A 21,063-nucleotide genomic window follows, 5' to 3' on the forward strand; every position below is an offset into this window, starting at 1 on the left:
CTATTAGAAGAAAAAGGCTTAATCACTATGATCTCTGATTAGACAATAGTTTCTTAGAAACAACACCAAAAACACAAACAACAAAATTAAAAAATAGATAAATTAGGTTTTATCAAAATTAAAAATTTTTGTGCTTCAAAGGACACTATCAAGCAAGTGAAAAGACAATCCACTGAATGGAAGAAAATATTTATAAATCGTGTATATATATGTGTGTGTACATACACACACACACACACACACACACACACACATTTTTTTTTTTTGCCACACCACATGGCACACAGGGATCCTAGTTCCCCAACCAGGGATCAAACCCCTGCCCCCTACAATGGAAGCGCAGAGTCCTAACCACTGGACCACCAGGGAATTCCCTATAAATCATATATTTTGTAAGGGACTTACACTCAAAATATGTAACTCTTACAACTCAATAATAAAGAGACAAATAATTCAGTTTTTAAAATGGGCATAGACACTGTTAGTAACTGTTTGCTCTAGTTGTTCAAGGTACAGAGAGACCCTTAAGGAATTAGATGAATCCATGAAATTACCCTAGTCCCTGTTCTTTGAAGGGGGGTGGGGGGTGTCTCTCCTAATGGTGGGTAGGGAATTTAGGGAGGTTTTTTAAAAATGCCAAAAGCAAAATAAAAGGTCTGATTCAGGTACTGTCTTCATTCATCCCACTACTAATACCATCACCTAAGCAAAGCCTCCAGCCTACTCCCTTGTATTCACACCTTTTAGGCAACTGTTGTGACATATTTTCCCTGAGGTCACCAATGGTAGTCCTCAAAGCTGATTTCACCCAGGTAAATATCTCAGACAGATGAGAGGATGGTAACATGAGTCACAAATGATGATTTGCCTCAAAAGGCTGGCCCTGAGTCCATTACATCCCTCAACAGATTCTGCTTCTAAAGAACCTTACTGTGCTTCCCACGTCTTTTTTTCCCCCACCCAATTAAAAATAAAATAGGCACAGGATCTGAATAGACATTTACCTAAAGAACATATAAAGGGACTTCCCTGGTGGCACAGTGGTTAAGAATCCGCCTGCCAATGCAGGGGACATGGGTTCGAGCCCTGGTCTGGGAAGATCCCACATGCCGCGGAGCAGCTAAGCCCGTGCACCACAACTGCTGAGTCTACACTCTAGAGCCCGCGAGCCATAACTACTGAGCCCATGCGCCACAGAAGCCTGCATGCTCTAGGGCCCGAGTGCTGCAACTACTGAAGCCCGTGCTCTGCAACAAGAGAAGCCACTGCAATGAGAAGCCTGTGCACCACAACAAAGAGTAGCCCCCGCTTGCCGCAACTAGAGAAAGCCTGTGCGCAGCAATGAAGACCCAATGCAGGCAAAAATCAATCAATCAATCAATCTATAAATGTATAAATAAATAAATAATCATGAATCATATACTATTAAAAAAAAGAACATATAAAAATGGTCAGTGGGGCTTCCCTGGTGGCGCAGTGGTTGAGAATCTGCCTGCCAATGCAGGGGACACGGGTTCGAGCCCTGGTCTGGGAAGATCCCACATGCCGCGGAGCAACTAAGCCCGTGAGCCACAATTACTGAGCCTGCGCGTCTGGAGCCTGTGCTCCGCAACAAGAGAGGCCGCGACAGTGAGAGGTCCGCGCACCGCGATGAAGAGTGGCCCCCGCTTGCCGCAACTGGAGAAAGCCCTCGCACAGAAACGAAGACCCAACACAGCCATAAATAAATAAATAAATAAATAAATAAATAAATAAATAAAATTAAAAAAAAAAAAAAAAAAAAACAGTCTCAAATACTGCTTTAAAAAAAAAAAAAAAAAAATGGTCAGTAAGCACATGAAAAGATGCTCAACATCATTAACCACAGGGGAAATGAAATTCAAAACCACAATGAGATACGCTAGGATGGGTGTAATCAAAAAGACTGATAATAACAAATGTTGACAAGGACGTTGAGAAACTGGAACTCTCATACATTGCTGGTGGGAATGTAAAATGGGGAAGCCTCTTTGAAAAACCATAGCAGTTCCCCAAAAGGTTAAACACAGTTGTCTTACCACCCAGCAATTCTGCTCCTAAGTATATATACAAGAGGAATGGAAATATATGTGTATATGTCCATGTTCAAGAATGTTCACGGGGGCTTCCCTGGTGGCGCAGTGGTTGAGAATCTGCCTGCTAATGCAGGGGACACGGGTTCGAGCCCTGGTCTGGGAAGATCCCACATGCCGCGGAGCAGCTAGGCCCGTGAGCCACAGCTACTGAGCCTGTGCGTCTGGAGCCTGTGCTCCGCAACAAGAGAGGCCGCGAGAGTGAGAGGCCTGCGCACCGCGATGAAGAGTGGCCCCCGCTTGCCACAACTAGAGAAAGCCCTCGCACAGAAACGAAGACCCAACACAGCCAAAAATAAATAAACAAATTAATTTAAAAAAAAAAAAAGAATGTTCACGGGCACTTTATTCATAGTAGCTTAAAACTGAAGGGAAAAAAAAAGGCCCTAAAAATTAAATACCCGTCAACAGGAGAATGGATATATTGCGGTATATGCATGCAATGAAATGTTACACAGCAATACAAATAAAGGAACAAATGAAATACGTAACAACCTGGATGACTCTCACAACTGTTTTATTGAGCATAATAAGCCTGATCCAAAAGAATATTATTATAATATTCTAAATATCTGAATTTCAAGAAGAAACAGAACTAACTGATGATGATGGAAGTCAGAATAATAGTTACCTCAGAGCGGGGGTGGAAGGACTGATCGTGACAGGAAGTAGCTTATGGAAACAAACCTTCAAGGGGTTCTGGAAATATTCTAATTTGATATAGATGGCAGTTGCACAGATACACACACACATATATATAATGCATTGGGTTCTATACTTAATTTTTTGTACTATATGTACCTCACTGAATGTATTTTTTATCTCAGTATTTTAGATAATTAAGAAAAACTACTCTGTGTGCAATAATGTATCAACTATCTTTAAAGTATGTTATACACATGTAAGCAGAAAAAATAAAGATGAGAAGGAAATGTACTCAAATTTTACAAAGGAGAGGATAAGGGCTTGGGCTTTGGAATCAGAACATGTTCAAGTCTAAACTCTGTCACTTACTAGCTCTATGCCTTCTGTTTCTTTATCACGAAAATGCAGATAATAACATACCTACATTATCGGATTAATGTGATGACTATACATAAGATGCTTGGTACATGGCAAATACTAAAAAACTGTTTTATATCCTACCCCCCCCAACACACACACAATAGAATTACAGATGGTTTTATTTACTGCTTTATATACTTTTCTCTTGCCACCCGCCCCCCACCCATGATAGAGAACTCTGAATTCAAACCTAGGGAGTTTGGAATTCATCCTATAAGCAGGGCAGTCATTAAAGAGTTTTAAACAGGGCTTCTCTGGTGGCGCAGTGGTTGAGAGTCTGCCTGCCAATGCAGGGGACATGGGTTCGCGCCCTGGTCTGGGAAGATCCCACATGCCGCGGAGCAACTAGGCCCTTGAGCCGCAATTACTGAGCCTGCGCGTCTGGAGCCTGTGCTCCGCAACAAGAGAGGCCGCGATAGTGAGAGGCCCGCGCACCGCGATGAAGAGTGGCCCCCGCTTGCCGCAACTAGAGAAAGCCCTCGCACAGAAGTGAAGACCCAACACAGCCATAAATTAATAAATAAATAAATAAATTTATTTTAAAAAAAAGAGTTTTGAACAGGTCAGTGACATAATAAACAGCAGTCTTGGGAAGGCTCTACTGGCAGCAATATGCTTGGTGAACTTGGGGAAGGGTAGACTCAGCCAAAGAACAGCAGGCTGGCCCTGAGGTAGAGGGGCTGCTGTCATCATTTTAAGCCCCACAACACCCTGGAGAAATCTAGAATTCTCATTATCCCCATTCTTTTTTTTAAAAATATATATTTCCTACTTATTTCATAAAACTATATCTGCATATAGAATTTCTTCTTTTCAGATTCTTTCATTTCACAAGTATTCTTTATTAAAACTGAGATATAACTGACATATAATATCATATTCGTTTCAGGTATACAACACAGTGATTCGATATCTGTATATATTACAAAATGATCACTGCAATAAATCTAGTTAAATCTCATGTTTTTTGAAATTTTCTATAACACACAGTCATGAAGGTATTCAGTGAGACGGTATGATGCTCTCTCTGTGCCATTATATAAACCGTAAGTTTATGTAATTTATAAATCACAAAGTCCTTAAACATTTCAGTAACACTCAAAATATTCTTTCGAAGCGCTTAACACCCAGGACACAGTGTAGACATCCAACACCACAGATGCTCCCACTTCTCCCCCAACCTCGCTTATTTCCTTAACACTACTTTACAATAAATCTGAGAAGTCTAGCAATAAATCTAGCATTCGGATACTTTTAAACGTGCTTTTAGAGTGGTTTTAATCATTCTCCAGGACTTAAAGATCAAACTTACTCAAGAGGTCTGGTGGGGGTGGGGTGTGTATTTAACCCATATCCTAATCTCAAATGTAGTTAAGGACCTAACTTCCAGAGCTGAACTAAAAATCAATACCAAGCAGTGGAAAAGACAAAACTGTGTCCATAATACTGCCAGATAACAAATGAAATCTATAAAGGATCTTTCTCAGAAATAAAATTAAAAGATCCAATTCCATCAGAGTCACAGAATGCAGAAACTGCAGTGCAATAAAAGTATATATGAGATATACTGAAAGGTAAAAATGACAGGAAAACACAGAGTAGACGTTGACATATCTTTAATTACTACTCCGTTTCAGGCTAATGGTAAAAATTAGTCTTCAGATACTTGATAACATCAGCCTGTCTCTGCTGGGTTAGGACCAAGATCTGTGGCCAAGCAAATACTTCTAATAAAATTGATTTTCCTTTTTGGCAACCAATAGGCCAGTCAATAATAATGTTGTTTCAGAAAGACTGAGTCATGAGGGAGATGAACATTTCCTTCCATTTATTATGTTTGTATTGTTTATATTTGAAAAGAGTTTTCAATAAGGAAACCTAAGAAGAAATTACAAGGGGAAAGCTATTCTGAGAGTTAATCTCCAAAAGCCCTCTGATTTGGAAGCATGTTAGCAACCCAAACTGACAAAGCCAAAAGCATTCCCTTAACTGAAGCTAGATCATATGGATTAGGATTGTCAATAATAAAGGAAAACCAAGGCTAGGGGCAACACAGAGTGGTCATATGAAAACAAAGAGGGCAAGGAAAACACTGGCCAGGCATATAGTCCCAACTGATCCATCCTAAAAACCTACGTGGAACTTTTACTTTGCATTAAAGTTTAGTGTTAGGTAAAGAGCATTCTATAAAGCCACGTACAGCAGTTTTTTGTATTGTTTGTCTTATAACACTCAAACAAATAGAATACAAGAAACCCACAGGCAAAAACTTCAGGCTGAGCGTAAACTGGGGACACTTCCCTCCAAAATACTACCCCCGACAATGCAAACCAAATAAAGGTCATGAGTGCACCAATAAGTTTTTGTTTGTTTTTTTAACTTAGTGTTGGTGGTGACTGGGGGAAGTGAGGGTTGGAAAGATGATTTCAAAGTTCACAAAGAAAAATAAACAAGCAAAAATAACAGAGAATATTCTGAATAAGTAATTAAGTAATCTATCCTGCCAGGTATTAAAACATATTTTGAAGTTACAACACTTAAAACAGCATAGCACAAGTACATGAACTGAAAAACAGAGCAATAGAATAGAACAGCCCAGAAACGCAGTGAAATATGTAGATGAAGTGAGACTATAAAAAGAAGACACTTCAAATCAGTAGAGAAAAGATTATTCAATAAACATTATTGGAACAACTAGCTAACCATCTAGACAAAAGCAAAGCTGGCAACATCTGGACAAAATTAAAATTCCTATTGCATACATGTGACACAAATTAATTCTAGATGGATCACAGAAACCATGAAATGATGAAAATACTAGAAGAAAAGTTTTAATAATAATTATATCACAAAGAAAGTGCTAATATTCCTTAAAGCTTCAAAGTTCCGAAACAAGGATAGGAGACAGAATTTTTTAAAGTTAGTCTTTTGCATTTTTTGAGGGTTTTTTCCTTTGTATATATACAAACTACTAAAAAAAAAATCAGTGAAATACATATGGCCTAAGGTTATGAGTTTGACCTATGACTCGAAGCTAGGGAACTGGCCCAAGAAGAATGCACACATGTCTAACGGGGAAAGAAGTATTTATTCTAATAAAATAACAAGGATACCCAAAAGGTTCTGGTAAATGCTTTGGTCTTTTCTGGTTCTGGTTCTCATGATATATTTTTCTAACATTTTGTCAACTTCTTTATAAGCTGATATTCCTTTGTTCAGTCTTTACTGAGCACTGACTATATGTCAGACATACGAGGCACTGGTCATACAACCATACTCTGGTACCTGTATATGGTGGTGCTGAGGACAGCCATGTAAACAATGAATTACAATACAAGGTGACTGCACTGTGGTAGCTCTTTGATGAGCTTAAGAACAGGGAGCTATATAACTGGGAGTGTCTATCTGGTCAGAGTGAAGGAAGGCTTCCTGGAGGAAATGATGTGTAAACTGAGGCCTAGGAGGGAGAACGAAGGAGACAGAAAACAGTATCTAAGAAGGCCAACAGGAGGACCTTCAAGACAGCAGAGGAGTTAGATGTGGAGAGATCACCTTCCTCCCCACAAATACATCAAAAATACATCTACATGTGGAACAACTCCTACAGAACACCTACTGAACGCTGGCAGGATACCTAAGACTTCCCAATAGGCAAGAACTCCCCACGTACCTGGGTAGGGCAAAAGAAAAAAGAAAATACAGAGACAAAAGAATAGGGACAGGACCTGCACCTCTGGGAGGGAGCTGTGAAGGAGGAAATGCTTCCACATACTAGGAAGCTCCTTCACTGGCGGAGACATGGGGTGGGTGGGGGGGAAGCTTCGGAGCCACAGAGGAGAGCGCAGCAAGAGGGGTACAGAGGGCAAAGCGGAGAGATTCCCGCACAGAGGATCGGTGCCAACCAGCACTCACCATCCTGAGAAGCTTGTTTGCTTCACCCACTGGGGCGGGTGGGGGCTGGGGGCTGAGGCTCGGGCTTCAGAGGTCAGATCCCAGGGTGAGGACTGGGGTTGGCTGCGTGAACACAGCCTGAAAGGGGCTGATTCACCACAGATAGCTGAGAGGGAGTTCGGGAAAAAAACTCTGGACCTAAGAGGCAAGAGACCATTGTTTCGGGGTGCGCAAGGAGAGGGGATTCAGAGCACTGCCTAAATGAGCTTCAGAGACAGGCACGAGCTGTGGCTATCAGCGTGGACACCAGAGACGGGCATGAAATGCTAAGCCTGCTGCTGCAGCCACCAAGAAGCCTGTGTGCAAGCACAGGTCACTATCCACACCTCCCCGCCTGGGAACTGTGCATCCCATCACTGCCAGGGTCCCGTGATCCAGGGACAACTTCCCCAGGAGAACACACGGCACAACTCAGGCTGTGGCAATGTCACATCAGCCTCTGCCGCTGCAGGCTCACCCTGTATTCTGTACCCCTCCCTCACCCCGGCCTGAGTGAGCCAGAGCCCCCTAATCAGCTTCTCCTTTAACCCCCTCCTGTCTGGGTGAAGTACAGACGCCCTCAGGCGACCTACACGCAGAGGCAGGGCCAAATCCAAAGCTGAACCCCAGGAGCTGTGCGAACAAAGAAGAGACAGGGAAATCTCTCCCAGCAGCCTCAGGAGCAGCAGATAAAATCTCCACAATCAACTTGATCTCCCTGCATCTGTGGAATACTTAAATAGACAATGATCATCCCAAAATTGAGGAAGTGAACTTCGGAAGCAACTGTAGACTTGAGGTTTGCTGTATGAGACTGACTACTTTCTGATTTATATGTTTACCTTAGTTTAGTTTTTAGTGCTTGTTATCATTGGTGGATTTGTTTATTGGTTTGGTTGCTCTCTTTTTTTTAATTACTTTTTTTTAAATTTTAATAATTAAAAAAATTTTTTTTATTTTAATAACTTTATTTTATTTTATTCTGTTTTTTTCTCCCTTTTCTTCTGAGCCATGTGTCTGACACGGTCTTAGTGCTCCAGCTGGGTGTCAGGCCTGAGCCTCGGAAGTGGGAGAGCCAAGTTCAGGACACTGGACCACCAGAGACCTCCTGGTCCCATGTAATATCAATCGGCGAGAGCTGTCCCAAAGATCTCCGTCTCAACGCTAAGACCCAGCTCCACTCAACGACCAGCAAGCTCCAGTGCTGGACACCCCATGCCAAACAACTAGCAAGACAGGAACACAACCCCATACATTAGCAGAGAGGCTGCCTAAATTCACAGTAAGTTCACAGACACCCCAAAACACACCACCAGACTTGGTCCTGCCCACCAGAAAGACAAGATCCAGCCTCATCCACCAGAACACGGGCACTAGTCCCCTCCACCAGGAAGCCTACACAACCCACTGAACCAACCTTACCTACTGGGGGCGGACACCAAAAACAACAGGAACTACGAACCTGCAGCCTGCGAAAAGGAGACCCTAAACACAGTAAGTTAAGCAAAACGGGAAGACAGAGAAATATACAGGAGATGAAGGAGCAAGGTAAAAACCCACCAGACCAAACAAATGAAGAGGAAACAGGCAGCCTACCTGAAAAAGAATTCAGAGTAATGATAGTAAACACAATCCAAAATCTTGGAAATAGAATGGAGAAAATACAAGAAACGTTTAACAAGGACATAGAAGAACTAAAGAGCAAACAAACAATGATGAACAACACAATAAATGAAATTAAAAATTCTCTAGAAAGAATCAATAGCAGAATAACTGAGGCAGAATAATGGATAAGTGACCTGGAAGATAAAATAGTGGAAATAACTACCACAGAGCAGAATAAAGAAAAAAGAATGAAAAGAATTGAGGACAGTCTCAGATACCTCTGGGACAACATTAAATGCACCAACATTCGAATTATACGGGTCCCAGAAGAAAAAGAGACAAAGAAAGGGACTGAGAAAAGATTTGAAGAGATTATAGTTGAAAACTTCCCTAATATAGGAAAGGAAATAGTCAATCAAGTCAAGGAAGCACAGAGAGTTCCATAGAGGATAAATCCAAGGAGAAACACGCCAAGACACATATTAATCAAACTATCAAAAATTAAATACAAAGAAAAAATATTAAAAGCAACAACGGAAAAGCAACAAGTAACATACAAGGGAATCCTCATAAGGTTAACAGCTGATCTTTCAGCAGAAACTCTGCAAGCCAGAAAGGAGTGGCATGACATATTTAAAGTGATGAAAGGGAAACCCCTACAACCAAGATTACTCTACCCAGCAACAATCTCATTCAGATTTCATGGAGAAATTAAAACCTTTACAGACATGCAAAAGCTCAGAGAATTCTGCACCACCAAACCAGCTTTACAACAAATGGTAAAGGAACTTTTCTAGGCAGGAAACACAAGAGAAGGAAAGGACCTACAATAACAAACCCAAAACAATAAAGAAAATGGTAATAGGAACATATATATTGATAATTACCTTAAATGTAAATGGATTAAATGCTCCAACCAAAAGACCTAGACAGGCTGAATGGATACAAAAACAAGACCCGTATATATGCTGTCTACAGGAGACTCACTTCAACCTAGGGACACATACAGACTGAAAGTGAAGGGATGGAAAAATTCATATTCCATGAAAATGGAAATCAAAAGAAAGCTGGAATAGCAATTCTCATATCAGACAAAATAGACTTTAAAATAAAGACTATTACAGGAGACAAAGAAGGACACTACATAATGATCAAGGGATCAATCCAAGAAAAAAATATAACAGTTGTAAATATTTATGCACCCAACCATAGGAGCACCTCAATACATATGGCAAAAAATGCTAACAGCCAAAAAACGGGGAAATCAAGAGTAACACAGTAATAGCAGGGGACTTTAACACCCCACTTTAACCAATGGACAGATCAACCAAAATGAAAATAAATAAGGAAACACAAGCTTTAAATGACACATTAAACAAGATGGACCTAACTGATATTTATAGGACATTCCATCCAAAACAACAGAATACACTTTCTTCTCAAGTGCTCATGGAACATTCTCCAGGATAGATCATATCTTGGGTCACAAATCAAGCTTTGGTAAATTTAAGAATATTGAAACGTATCAAGTATCTTTTCCGACCACAACGCTATGAGCCTAGATATCAATTACAGAAAAAAAACTGTTAAAAAAATACAAACACATGGAGGCTAAACAACATGCTACTAAATAACCAAGAGCTCACTGAAGAAGTCAAAGAGGAAATCAAAAAATACCTAGAAACAGATGACAATGAAAACACGACGACCCAAAACCTATGGGATACAGCAAAAGCAGTTCTAAGAGGGAAGTTCACAGCAATACAATCCTACCTCAAGAAACAAGAAAAATCTGAAATAAACAACCTAACCTTATACCTAAAGCAATTAGAGAAAGAAGATCAAAAAATCCCCAAAGTTAGCAGAAGGAAAGAAATCATAAAGATCAGATCAGAAATAAATGAAAGAGAAATGAAGGAAACGATAGCAAAGATCAACAAAACTAAAAGCTGGTTCTTTGAGAAGATAAACAAAATTGATAAACCATTAGCCAGATGCATCAAGAGAAAAAGGGAGAAGACAAATCAACAGAATTAGAAATGAAAAAGGAGAAGTAACAACTGACACTGCAGAAATACAAAGGACCATGAGAGATTACTAAAAGCATCTATATGCCGATAAAATGGACAACCTGGAAGAAATGGACATATTCGTAGAAAAGCACAACCTTCCAGGCTGAACCCAGAAGAAACAGAAAATATAAACAGACCAATCACAAGCACTGAAATTGAAACTGTGATTAAAAATCTTCCAACAAACAAAAGCCCAGGACCAGATGGCTTCACAGATGAATTCTATCAAACATTTAGAGAACAGCTAACACCTATCCTTCTCAAACTCTTCCAAAATATAGCAGAGGGAGGAACACTCCCAAACTCATTCTACGAGGCCACCATCACGCTGATACCAAAACCAGAAAAAGATGTTCCAAAAAAAGAAAACTACAGGCCAGTATCACTAATGAACATAGATGCGAAAATCCTCAACAAAATACTAGCAAACAAAATCCAACAGCACATTAAAAGGATCTTATACCATGATCAAGTGGGGTTTATCCCAGGAATGGAAGGATTCTTCAATATATGCAAATCAATCAATGTGATACACCATATTAACAAACTGAAGAATAAAAACCATATGATAATCTCAATAGATGCAGAAAAAGCTTTCAAAAAAATTCAACACCCATTTATGATAAAAACTCTCCAAAAGGAGGCATAGAGGGAACTTACCTCAACATAATAAAGGCCATATATGACAAACCCACAGCAAACATCGTTCTCAATGGTGAAAAACTGAAACCATTTCCACTCACATCAGGAACAAGACAAGGCTGCCCACTCTCACCACTATTATTCAACATAGTTTTAGAAGTTTTAGTCACAGCAATCAGAGAAGAAAAAGAAATAAAAGGAATCCAAATAGGAAAAGAAGAAGTGAAACTGTCACTGTTTGCAGATGACATAATACTATACATACAGAATCCTAAAGATGCTACCAGAAAACTACTAGAGCTAATCAATGAATTTGGTAAAGTAGCAGGATACAAAATTAATGCACAGAAAGCTCTTCCATTCCTATACACTAATGATGAAAAATCTGAAACTGAAATTAAGGAAACACTCCCATTTACCACTGCAACAAAAGGAATAAAATACCTAGGAATAAACCTACCTAAGCAGACAAAAGACCTGTATGCAGAAAACTGTAAGACACTGATGAAAGAAATTAAAGATGATACCAACAGATGGAGAGATATACCATGTTCTTGGATTGGAAGAATCAACATTGTGAAAATGACTATACTACCCAAAGCAATCTACAGATTCAATGCAATCCCTATCAAACTACCAATGGCATTTTTCACAGAACTAGAACAAAAAAATGTCACAATCTGTATTGAAACACAAAAGACCTCGAATAGCCAAAGCAATCTTGAGAAAGAAAAACGGAGCTGGAGGAATCAGGCTCCCTGACTTCAGACTATACTACATAGTTACAGTAATCAAGACAGTATGGCACTGGCACAAAAACAGAAATATAGATCAATGGAACAGGATAGAAAGCCCAGAGATAAACCCACGCACATATGGTCACCTTATCTTTGATAAAGGAGGCAAGAATATATAATGGAGAAAAGACAGCCTCTTGAATAAGCGCTGCTGGGAAAACTGGATAGCTACATGTAAAAGAATGAAATTAGAACACTCCCTAACACCATACACAAAAATAAACTCAAAATGGATTAAAGACCTAAATGTAAGGCCAGACACTATCAAACTCTTAGAGGAAAACATAGGCAGAACACTCTGTGACATAAATCACAGCAAGATCCTTTTTGACCCACCTCCTAGAGAAATGGAAATAAAAACAAAAATAAACAAATGGGACCTAATGAAACTTAAAAGCTTTTGCACAGCAAAGGAAACCATAAACAGGACGAAAAGACAACCCTCAGAATGGGAGAAAATATTTGCAAACGAAGCAACTGACAAAGGATTCATCTCCAAAATACAAGCAGCTCATGCAGCTCAATATCAATAAAACAAACAACCCAATCCAAAAATGGGCAGAAGACCTAAATAGACATTTCTCCAAAGAAGATATACAGATTGCCAACAAACACATGAAAGGATGCTCAACATCACTAATTATTAGAGAAATGCAAATTAGAACTACAATGAGGTATCTCCTCACACCAGTGAGAATGGCCATCATCAAAAAATCTACAAACAATAAATGCTGGAGAGGGTGTGGAGAAAAGGGAACCCTCTTGCACTGTTGGTGGGAATGTAAATTGATACAGCCACTATGGAGAACAGTATGGAGGTTCCTAAAAATACTAAAAATAGAACTAACATATGACTCAGCAATCCCACTACTGGGCATATACCTGAGAAAACCATAATTCAAAAAGAGTCATGTACCAAAATGTTCATTGCAGCTCTATTTACAATAGCCAGGACATGGAAGCAACCTAAGTGTCCATCATCGGATGAATGGATAAAGAAGATGTGGCACATATATACAGTGGAATATTACTCAGCCATAAAAAGAAATGAAATGGAGGTATTTGTAATGAGGTGGATGGAGTTAGAGTCTGTCATACAGAGTGAAGTAAGTCAGAAAGAGAAAAACAAATATAGTATGCTAACATATATATATGGAATCTAAGGGATAAAAAAAAAAAAGGTCATGAAGAACCTAGTGGCAGGATGGGAGTAAAGACACAGACCTACTAAAGAATGGACTTCAGGATATGGGGAGTGGGAGGAGTGAGATGTGACAGGGTGAGAGAGTGTCATGGACATATATACACTACAAAATGTAAAATAGCTAGCTAGTGGGAAGCAGCCGCATAGCACAGGGAGATCAGGTTGGTGCTTTGTGACCATCTAGAGGGGTGAGATAGGGAGGGTGGGAGGGAGGCTGAAGAGGGAGGGGATATGGGGATATATGTATACATATAGCTGATTCACTTTGTTATACAGCAGAAACTAACACAATAATGTAAAGCAATTACACTCCTATAAAGATGTTCAAAAAAAAAAAAAAAAAAAGAAGACCAACAGGTGAGCAGCATGTCAAGTTCTTCAGAACCAGTGGAACTCAGCATACCATAAGGTAGGAGTGTGCTGAGAAATAAGTGGAGAGGTAAGCAAGGTCCAGATCATGAAGGGTTTTACAGGGAAAATTAAATTTAGATTTTATCTTAGAATAATAAAAGTAAACAAGAGAACATCTGAAAATTAGCATTTTATTCTTTTTTTCCCCTAATTTATTTATTTTATTTATTTATTTTTGGCTGTGTTGGGTCCTTGTTGCAGTGCGTGGACTTCTCATTGCAGTGGCTTCTCTTGTTGTGGAGCACGGGCTCTAGGCGCACGAGCTTCAGTAGTTGTGGCTCGCGGGCTCTAGAGCACAGGCTCAGTAGTTGCGGCGCACGGGCTCAGTTGCTCCGCGGCATGTGGGATCTTCCCGGACCAGGGCTCGAGCCCGTGTCCCCTGCATTGGCAGGCGGATTCTCAACCTCTGCGCCACCAGGGAGCCCCTGAAAATTAGCATTTTAGAAAGACTCTCTAGATGAAAAGTGGGAAATGTATCGAAGGATGTCAAGATTAGAAGCAGGGATATAGTTGAGAGCTGCTGAAATAATTTAATAAGCTTAAACTAGTGTGCTGGCAATGCTGAAATAGAGAAGTGGACAGATTTGAGGTACACTTAGCAGGCAGAACCTATAGGACTTCAGTGGGTGTGAAAATGAGAGAAGAATCAAGGATGAGTCCTGGAGCACTGGGTGGATGCTGATGCCAATTACGGGGCGGCGGTGGGGGGTGGCTGTTGAGAGATGGTAAGTTCAGTGTTAGACACTGTGCATTTGGAATGTCTGAGGGGTGTCCAAGAAATATATGTTGCTGCAGCTACTGGCTGAGAGACAGGTTGCAGACAAGAGGTCTTCTATTTTGTCTGTGAAATAAGGGAAAATGTGAGAATAAGAAAGACGGTAAGACTTGCCAGTCAAAATTAAAGATGGATACCATGATTTATGATAATATCTGGGCTGAGTAATTTTTTTTTCTAGCTTTGCCCAGACCCAGAGTGTAGATGTATAGAAGGCAGGCAACTGTAATCAGAATTAGCGTTTTTCCAGGTGGCTACCACAGTTGAAAAACAAGGAATGGGAACGAAGATGAGGATAATTGCATGAGAGTGGACAAAATGAACTAAAATGGGAGAAGGTAGATCAGTCAAGGGACTCGGGATTTCCATAAAGTCAAATAAGAGATTTAGAATGAAATGAATTGGAGAGTATAATTAGAACTGAAAATTTCAGACTTGATGAAAAGTTCAGGGTGAGCCCAGGAGGCCAAGGAGGCTAAAGTGGAACGGATGTATATGCCAACAAATATTATGTAAAGGAAAAGCATTTTATATCTATCTTTAGTATAATTTATACTAAATTAAAAAGCAAACTCCTAAATAAGACAAGGATGCCCACTTTCACTACTTTTATTCAACATAGTACTAGAAGGTCTAGTCAGAGCAATTAGGCAAGAAAATGAAATAAAAGGCATCCAAGTTGGAAAGGAAGAAGTAAAATTATCTCTGTTCATAGATAACATATCTTATATGTAGAAAACCCTTAAGATTCCACAAAAAGCTGTTAGAATAAGCAAATTCAGCAAAGTTGCAGGATAAAAAATCAACACACAAAAATCACTTGCATTTCTAAACACTAACAATGAATAATCAAAAAAAGAAATTTAGAAAATAGTTTCATTTACAGTAGTGTCAAAGAAGAATAAAATACTCACGAATAAACCAAGGAGGCAAACGTACTGTACACTGAAAATTATAAAACAATGCTGAAAGAAATTAGAGGCACAAAGAAAGGCCATTCCATGGATTGGAAGACTTACCATTGTTAAGATGACAATACAGGTATCTCTTGCTTTTCAAAAGTCTGCTTTATGCCACTTCACTTTTACTAAAGACCTACATTAGTACCTATTTTTGCTAACTGAAAGAAATCTGAAGACGATTTTTGCTTTTACAAAAAAAGGCGAAAAGCAAAACCAGCGCTTGCCCTTTGTTTTGCAGCTGGCTATTGTAGAGGCAGCGTGCACCCTGAGCACCAAGAGCGGCACCACCTAGCTCCTTCTCCAGGAACTACACTGTGCATCTCAGCACGAAGCCACCATAACTTTTAACTGTGTGAGCATCTGTGCTTTATCTCAGTTTACTTTGTGCATTCGTTAGCAAGATGTGTCCTAAGGTAACTGCTTCTTTGCTTTACATCATTTTGGCTTACAAAAGGTTTCGTGGGAATGCTTTACTTTCAGAGAGCAGGGGAAACCTGTACTCCCCAAATCGATCTACAGATTCAATGCAACCTCATCAAAACCCCAATGACTTTTTCGTAGAATTAGAAAAATCCATCCTAAGATTCATATGGAAACTTAAGGGACCCAGAATAGCCAAAACAATCTTGAAAAAGAAAAACAAGTTGGAAGTCTCACACTTCCTGATTTCAAAAATTACTACCAAGCTACAGTAATCAAACCAGTGTAGTAGTGGCATAAAGACAGACATATAGACCGATGGAATAGAATAGAGATCCCAAACTCTTGCATATATGGTCAAGTGATTTTTGACAAGGGGTGTCAGGACCATTCAGTGAAGAAAGGACAGCCTCTCAACAAATGGCGCTGGGAAAACTGAATATCCACATGCAAAAAAATGAAGCTGGACCCTTACGTTACCTTTTACTCAAAATGGGTCAAAAAACAAAGCTAAAATTATAAAGCTCTTAAAGAAAACCTGGGAAAAAGCTTCGTGGCATGGCATTTTGCAATAATTTCTTGGATATGATACCAAAAACACAGGCAACAAAAGGAAAAATACATAAGTTGAAATTCATCAAAATTTTAAACTATTGTGCATCAAAGGACACTATTATCAGCAGAGTGAAAGAAAACCCAAAGAATGGGAGAAAATATTTGTAAATCGTGCATCTGATAAGGGGTTGATATCCAGACTATATAAAGACTTCTTACAGCTTAACAACAAAAAAACCCCAAACAACCCAATTAAAGAATGGGCAAAAGACATGAACAGACATTTCTCCAAAGAAGATATACAAATGGCCAAAATTGATTGTTCAACATTAATAATGTTCAACATCATTAATCATTATGGAAGTGAAATTAAAACCACAATGAGATACCACTTCACACCCACCAGGATGGCTAATATCAGAAATACAGAAAATAACAAGTGTTGGTAAGGATTTAGAGAAACTGGAACAACTGTGCACTGTTGATGGGAAGGTAGAATCGTGCAGCCACTGTGGAAATGGTATGGTGATTCTTCAAAACATTAAACAAAGAATTACCATATGATCCAGCAATTCCACTTCTGGGTATATACTCAAAAGAAATGAAAGCAAGGACTCAAACAGACATTTGTTACCCATATTCATAGAAGTATTAATCACAACAGCCAAAAGATGAAAGTCACCTAAGTGTCTGTAGATGGATATCTGGATAAACAAAATATGGTATATACATACAATGCAACATTATTTAGTTTTAAAAAGGAAAGAAATTCTGACACATGCTACATCAGGGATGAACCTTGAAGACATTATGCTAAGTGAAATAAGCCAGTCACAAAAGGACAAATATTGTATGATTCTACTTATGTGAGGTATCTAGAGTAGTCAAATTCATGAAGAGAGAAAGTAGAATGGTGGCTGCCAGGGGCTGAGGGGGTGGGGTGGGGAATGGGGAGCTAGTTTTGAGTACAGAGTTTCAATTGGAGAAGATGAAAAGGTTCTAGAGATGAATGGTGGTGATGGTTGAACACCATAAAAGTAGTTAATGCCACAGAACTGTACACTTAAAATGGTTAAAGTGGTAAATTTTATGTTATATATATTTTGCCACAGTCAAAAAAAAAAGAGAAAAAGAAAGAAAGAAAACTTCGGGGTAAATCTTAACGACCTTGGATTTGGCAAAGGTTTCTTAGGTATGATGCCAAAAGCACAACCAACAAAAGGAAATAGATACACTGGACTTCATCAAAATTAAAAACTTTACATGCACCAAAGGACACTATTAAGAAAGCGAAAAGACAGCCCACGAAAAGGGAGAAGATATCTGCAAATCATACATCTGATAATGGTCTAATGTCTAGAATATATATATAAAGAATTTTTAGATCTTAAATATAAAAGACGACTCAGTTTAAAAAGGGGTGAAACACTTAAATAGACATTTTTCCAAAGAAGACATATAAACTGTCAACAAGTACATGAAAAGATACTCAACATCATTAGTCATTAGGGAAATGCAAATCAAAACCATACCATGATGAGATATCACTTCATGCCCACTAGAATGGCTAATGAACAGAAAAATAATGTGTATTGGTGAAGAAGTGGAAAAACTGGAACACTCATGAATTGCTGGTGGGAATGTAAAATGGTGTAGCTCCTGTGGAAAAGTTTGGAGGTTCCTCAAAAAGTTAAACATCAAATTACCATATAACTTAAATTCTCCTCCTAGGTACAGAACCAAAAGAACTGAAAACAAGTGTTTAAACAAAAACATGTACACAAATTGTTCACCGCAATTATTCACAACTGCCAAAGGGTGGAAACAACCCAACTGCTCATCAGCTGATGAACTGGTAAAATGTGGTCTATCCATACAACGGAATATTATTTAGCCACAAAAAGGAATGAAGTACTGTTACATGTTACAACATGGATAATCCTTGAAAATATGCCAAGTGAAAGAAGCCAGAAACAAAGGCCACATATTTTATGACTCCATTTATATGAAATATCTAGAAGAGGCAAATCCATTGAGAAAGCAGATTAGTTGTTGCTAAGGTCTGGAGTGAGGGGGAAATAGGGAGTGACTGCTTAATGGGTACAAAGCGTACTTCCGGGGTGATGAAAATGCTGCAGGACAAGACAGTAGTGATGGTTGCACATTGTTAAATGTATTAATGCCACTCGACCGTACACTTTAAAATTGTTAATATGGTAAATTTTATTTTATGTGGATTTTACCCCAATTTTTTAAAAAAAGCTCCCTTTTCATCACTCTTACCTGACAGTTAATATCAGCCCTATGTTGTAGCAGGACTGTGACTAGTTCCTTATGTCCTCGATCACAAGCCCAATGGAGTAGAGCTCTGCCCTAAAAACACAGAAAAAGATAAATGAATTTGTTAATCCAGCTGTGGGACCATATAAAAGATATAAAGTCTGAAGAAAGACAGAGTAATGTGCAAAAATGTAGGTTAACTATTCTAAGAATGATTGATATAAAATGTTCTATGGGAAAAGCAGCAGACTGGAAATCAATAGAAAATCCTGAGTTCTACTTCTGGAATCTGTTCTGTACTAGCCCAGTGACTTTCTTCAGCCTGAACAGTTTCCTCACCCACAGCGTGGGGGTAACACTAACAACAATAATACCAGTAACATTTGTTGAATGAATGAGTTACAAAATAATGCTTTGTAAATTTTAAAGTACTCTATAAAGGTAAGAGATAGTTTTAAATTATGTCCACTTCTAGAGAAAAAAATCCTATGGATAAAAAAAAAATGAGTACTTAAACCTAGGTAGAGATCATAATCTAAATGCAGTTTATCTAAATTTCCTCAAGTTTATTCCTTAAAATGTAAGAAAATTTAATCACTTTGAAACTAAGCATTTCCCCTTCATATCCCAAATTTACACCCTGAAATATCCCCAAAACATTAGTAAAGTCTGCTAGTGTTTATCTTCAAATGTTGACTGTGAAAGCCACTTGTAAAACAGAATAGATATTAACTGTTAGGAGACAAAAGTACTAAATATGAAACATTAATTTTAACTGTTGTCTACCAAGGATGAACAGTTACTCTCAATGTGTTAATTCTTTTCTCCACTGTCAGAAATCCTGGTTTAGTTAATGAAAGGAGCCTACTTGGTCCAAAGAATAAACAAAACCCCCAAAGGTAAGGGCTTTTCTGAAGAAATGAGTGATGTATGGCTTAACACTACTTTTTTCAGGGTGGTAGTGATGTCATTTTTTAAAGAATGGAATGTTTTTCCAAATTAAGTTGAAATCCCTGCTTTATGTCATTTTAGAAAAGATTTAAGCTGATATAAGCTGGGACAAAGATGACTTTAAAGTAAAAAGCACCTTTCAAGAAAGCTTTTCTAAACTCACACACTTCACCTTTCAGACTCTCTTCACATACCTATTAGTTCAACTAATTAAACCAGGAACTATTCTTGAAACAAACAAACAAAAAAAGTAATACAACTTCTTCCTTACAAATTGTCCTTTTCTTTTTCTTTCATTTGTTCAATTTATTTTTACTTACCTGTGAATATCTGTTTTTCAATAGGCTTACACAAAATCCAAAGAGGAAAGGAAGCAGAAAATTTTAAAGCGTGGGCAAATCATTCACAGTTTATTGTAACAGCAAAACTAGTTTGTTCAGAGCCCACTAAAAAATTTTTTAAATGGAGACAATTCTTAAAGCCAAGTAAAAAATGTATTGTGGAGTAGAGAATAGAGCTGCCTATGTTAAATGTTCTCCAGCTCTAATGTGTACTGATTTAGTGTTACTAGAGCACTAATTTCAAAACCCTCCATATGAATAAACATATTCTAATTAGACTCTCAGAACTAATACCAATGTATAAAATATTTTATAGTTCAATGTAATTGTTCCACAGCTTTTACATTAAAATAATCAGATAAAATGTCAAAGTCTGTATCATTCTTAGTTCTAATTTTAACTGTACATTTTATGGCTATTAAGTTAAATTATTAACAAGAATTACTACATAGTTAAAATGATGTCTGATAGACTTACACAGGGCACCTACCAGAAGTACCTAATAGTTAAGTAAGAAAACATAATATTAATATATCTAGTATTTTTACTACAAGATGTACAGATAATTTCTATTTCTCAACCAGATTCCTGATTTCTCCTTAGGTTTAACCCAACAGGGTTACATCGACTAATGCTAAATTATAAATCCTTAGCTGTTTCGGTGGGAAAGCAGACAAGCAACGCATTTTACTGTTAATGGGGAGTTATATTTTAAATTTCCCATATGTGGTGTCAAAAATTTACTTTAGAGGAAACACCTATGACTGGACCTCAGTCGTGATTTTCACTTTGGATATATTTTCTAGAAGGGTGGCACTTGTATAGCAATGTTTTAAGGAGGATGATGTGCTCTCAGACATTTACACTATGCTTTTTAACAGGTTTTCTGACCTGCAATGTAATTAATTTTTATAACACATTATTTTAATGGTACACTAATTA

The 21,063-nt window shown here is 38.4% G+C and overlaps 1 protein-coding gene across 4 annotated transcripts in view; it reads right to left on the reverse strand.

The window, feature by feature from the left end:
• Nucleotides 1-21,063, reverse strand: part of ACBD6 (acyl-CoA binding domain containing 6) — a 242,340-nt gene that overhangs the window by 101,779 nt on the left and 119,498 nt on the right. For all 4 annotated transcript variants that reach the window (XM_007188191.2, XM_007188192.3, XM_057557063.1 and 1 more), the window contains exon 6: nt 18,833-18,922. In XM_007188191.2, coding sequence (XP_007188253.1) covers nt 18,833-18,922 — 90 coding nt within the window. The remainder of the gene's footprint in view (nt 1-18,832; nt 18,923-21,063) is intronic.

The sequence above is a fragment of the Balaenoptera acutorostrata genome, chromosome 1 (genome assembly GCF_949987535.1).
Source record: "Balaenoptera acutorostrata chromosome 1, mBalAcu1.1, whole genome shotgun sequence".
NCBI classification, from domain to species: Eukaryota; Metazoa; Chordata; class Mammalia; order Artiodactyla; family Balaenopteridae; genus Balaenoptera; species Balaenoptera acutorostrata.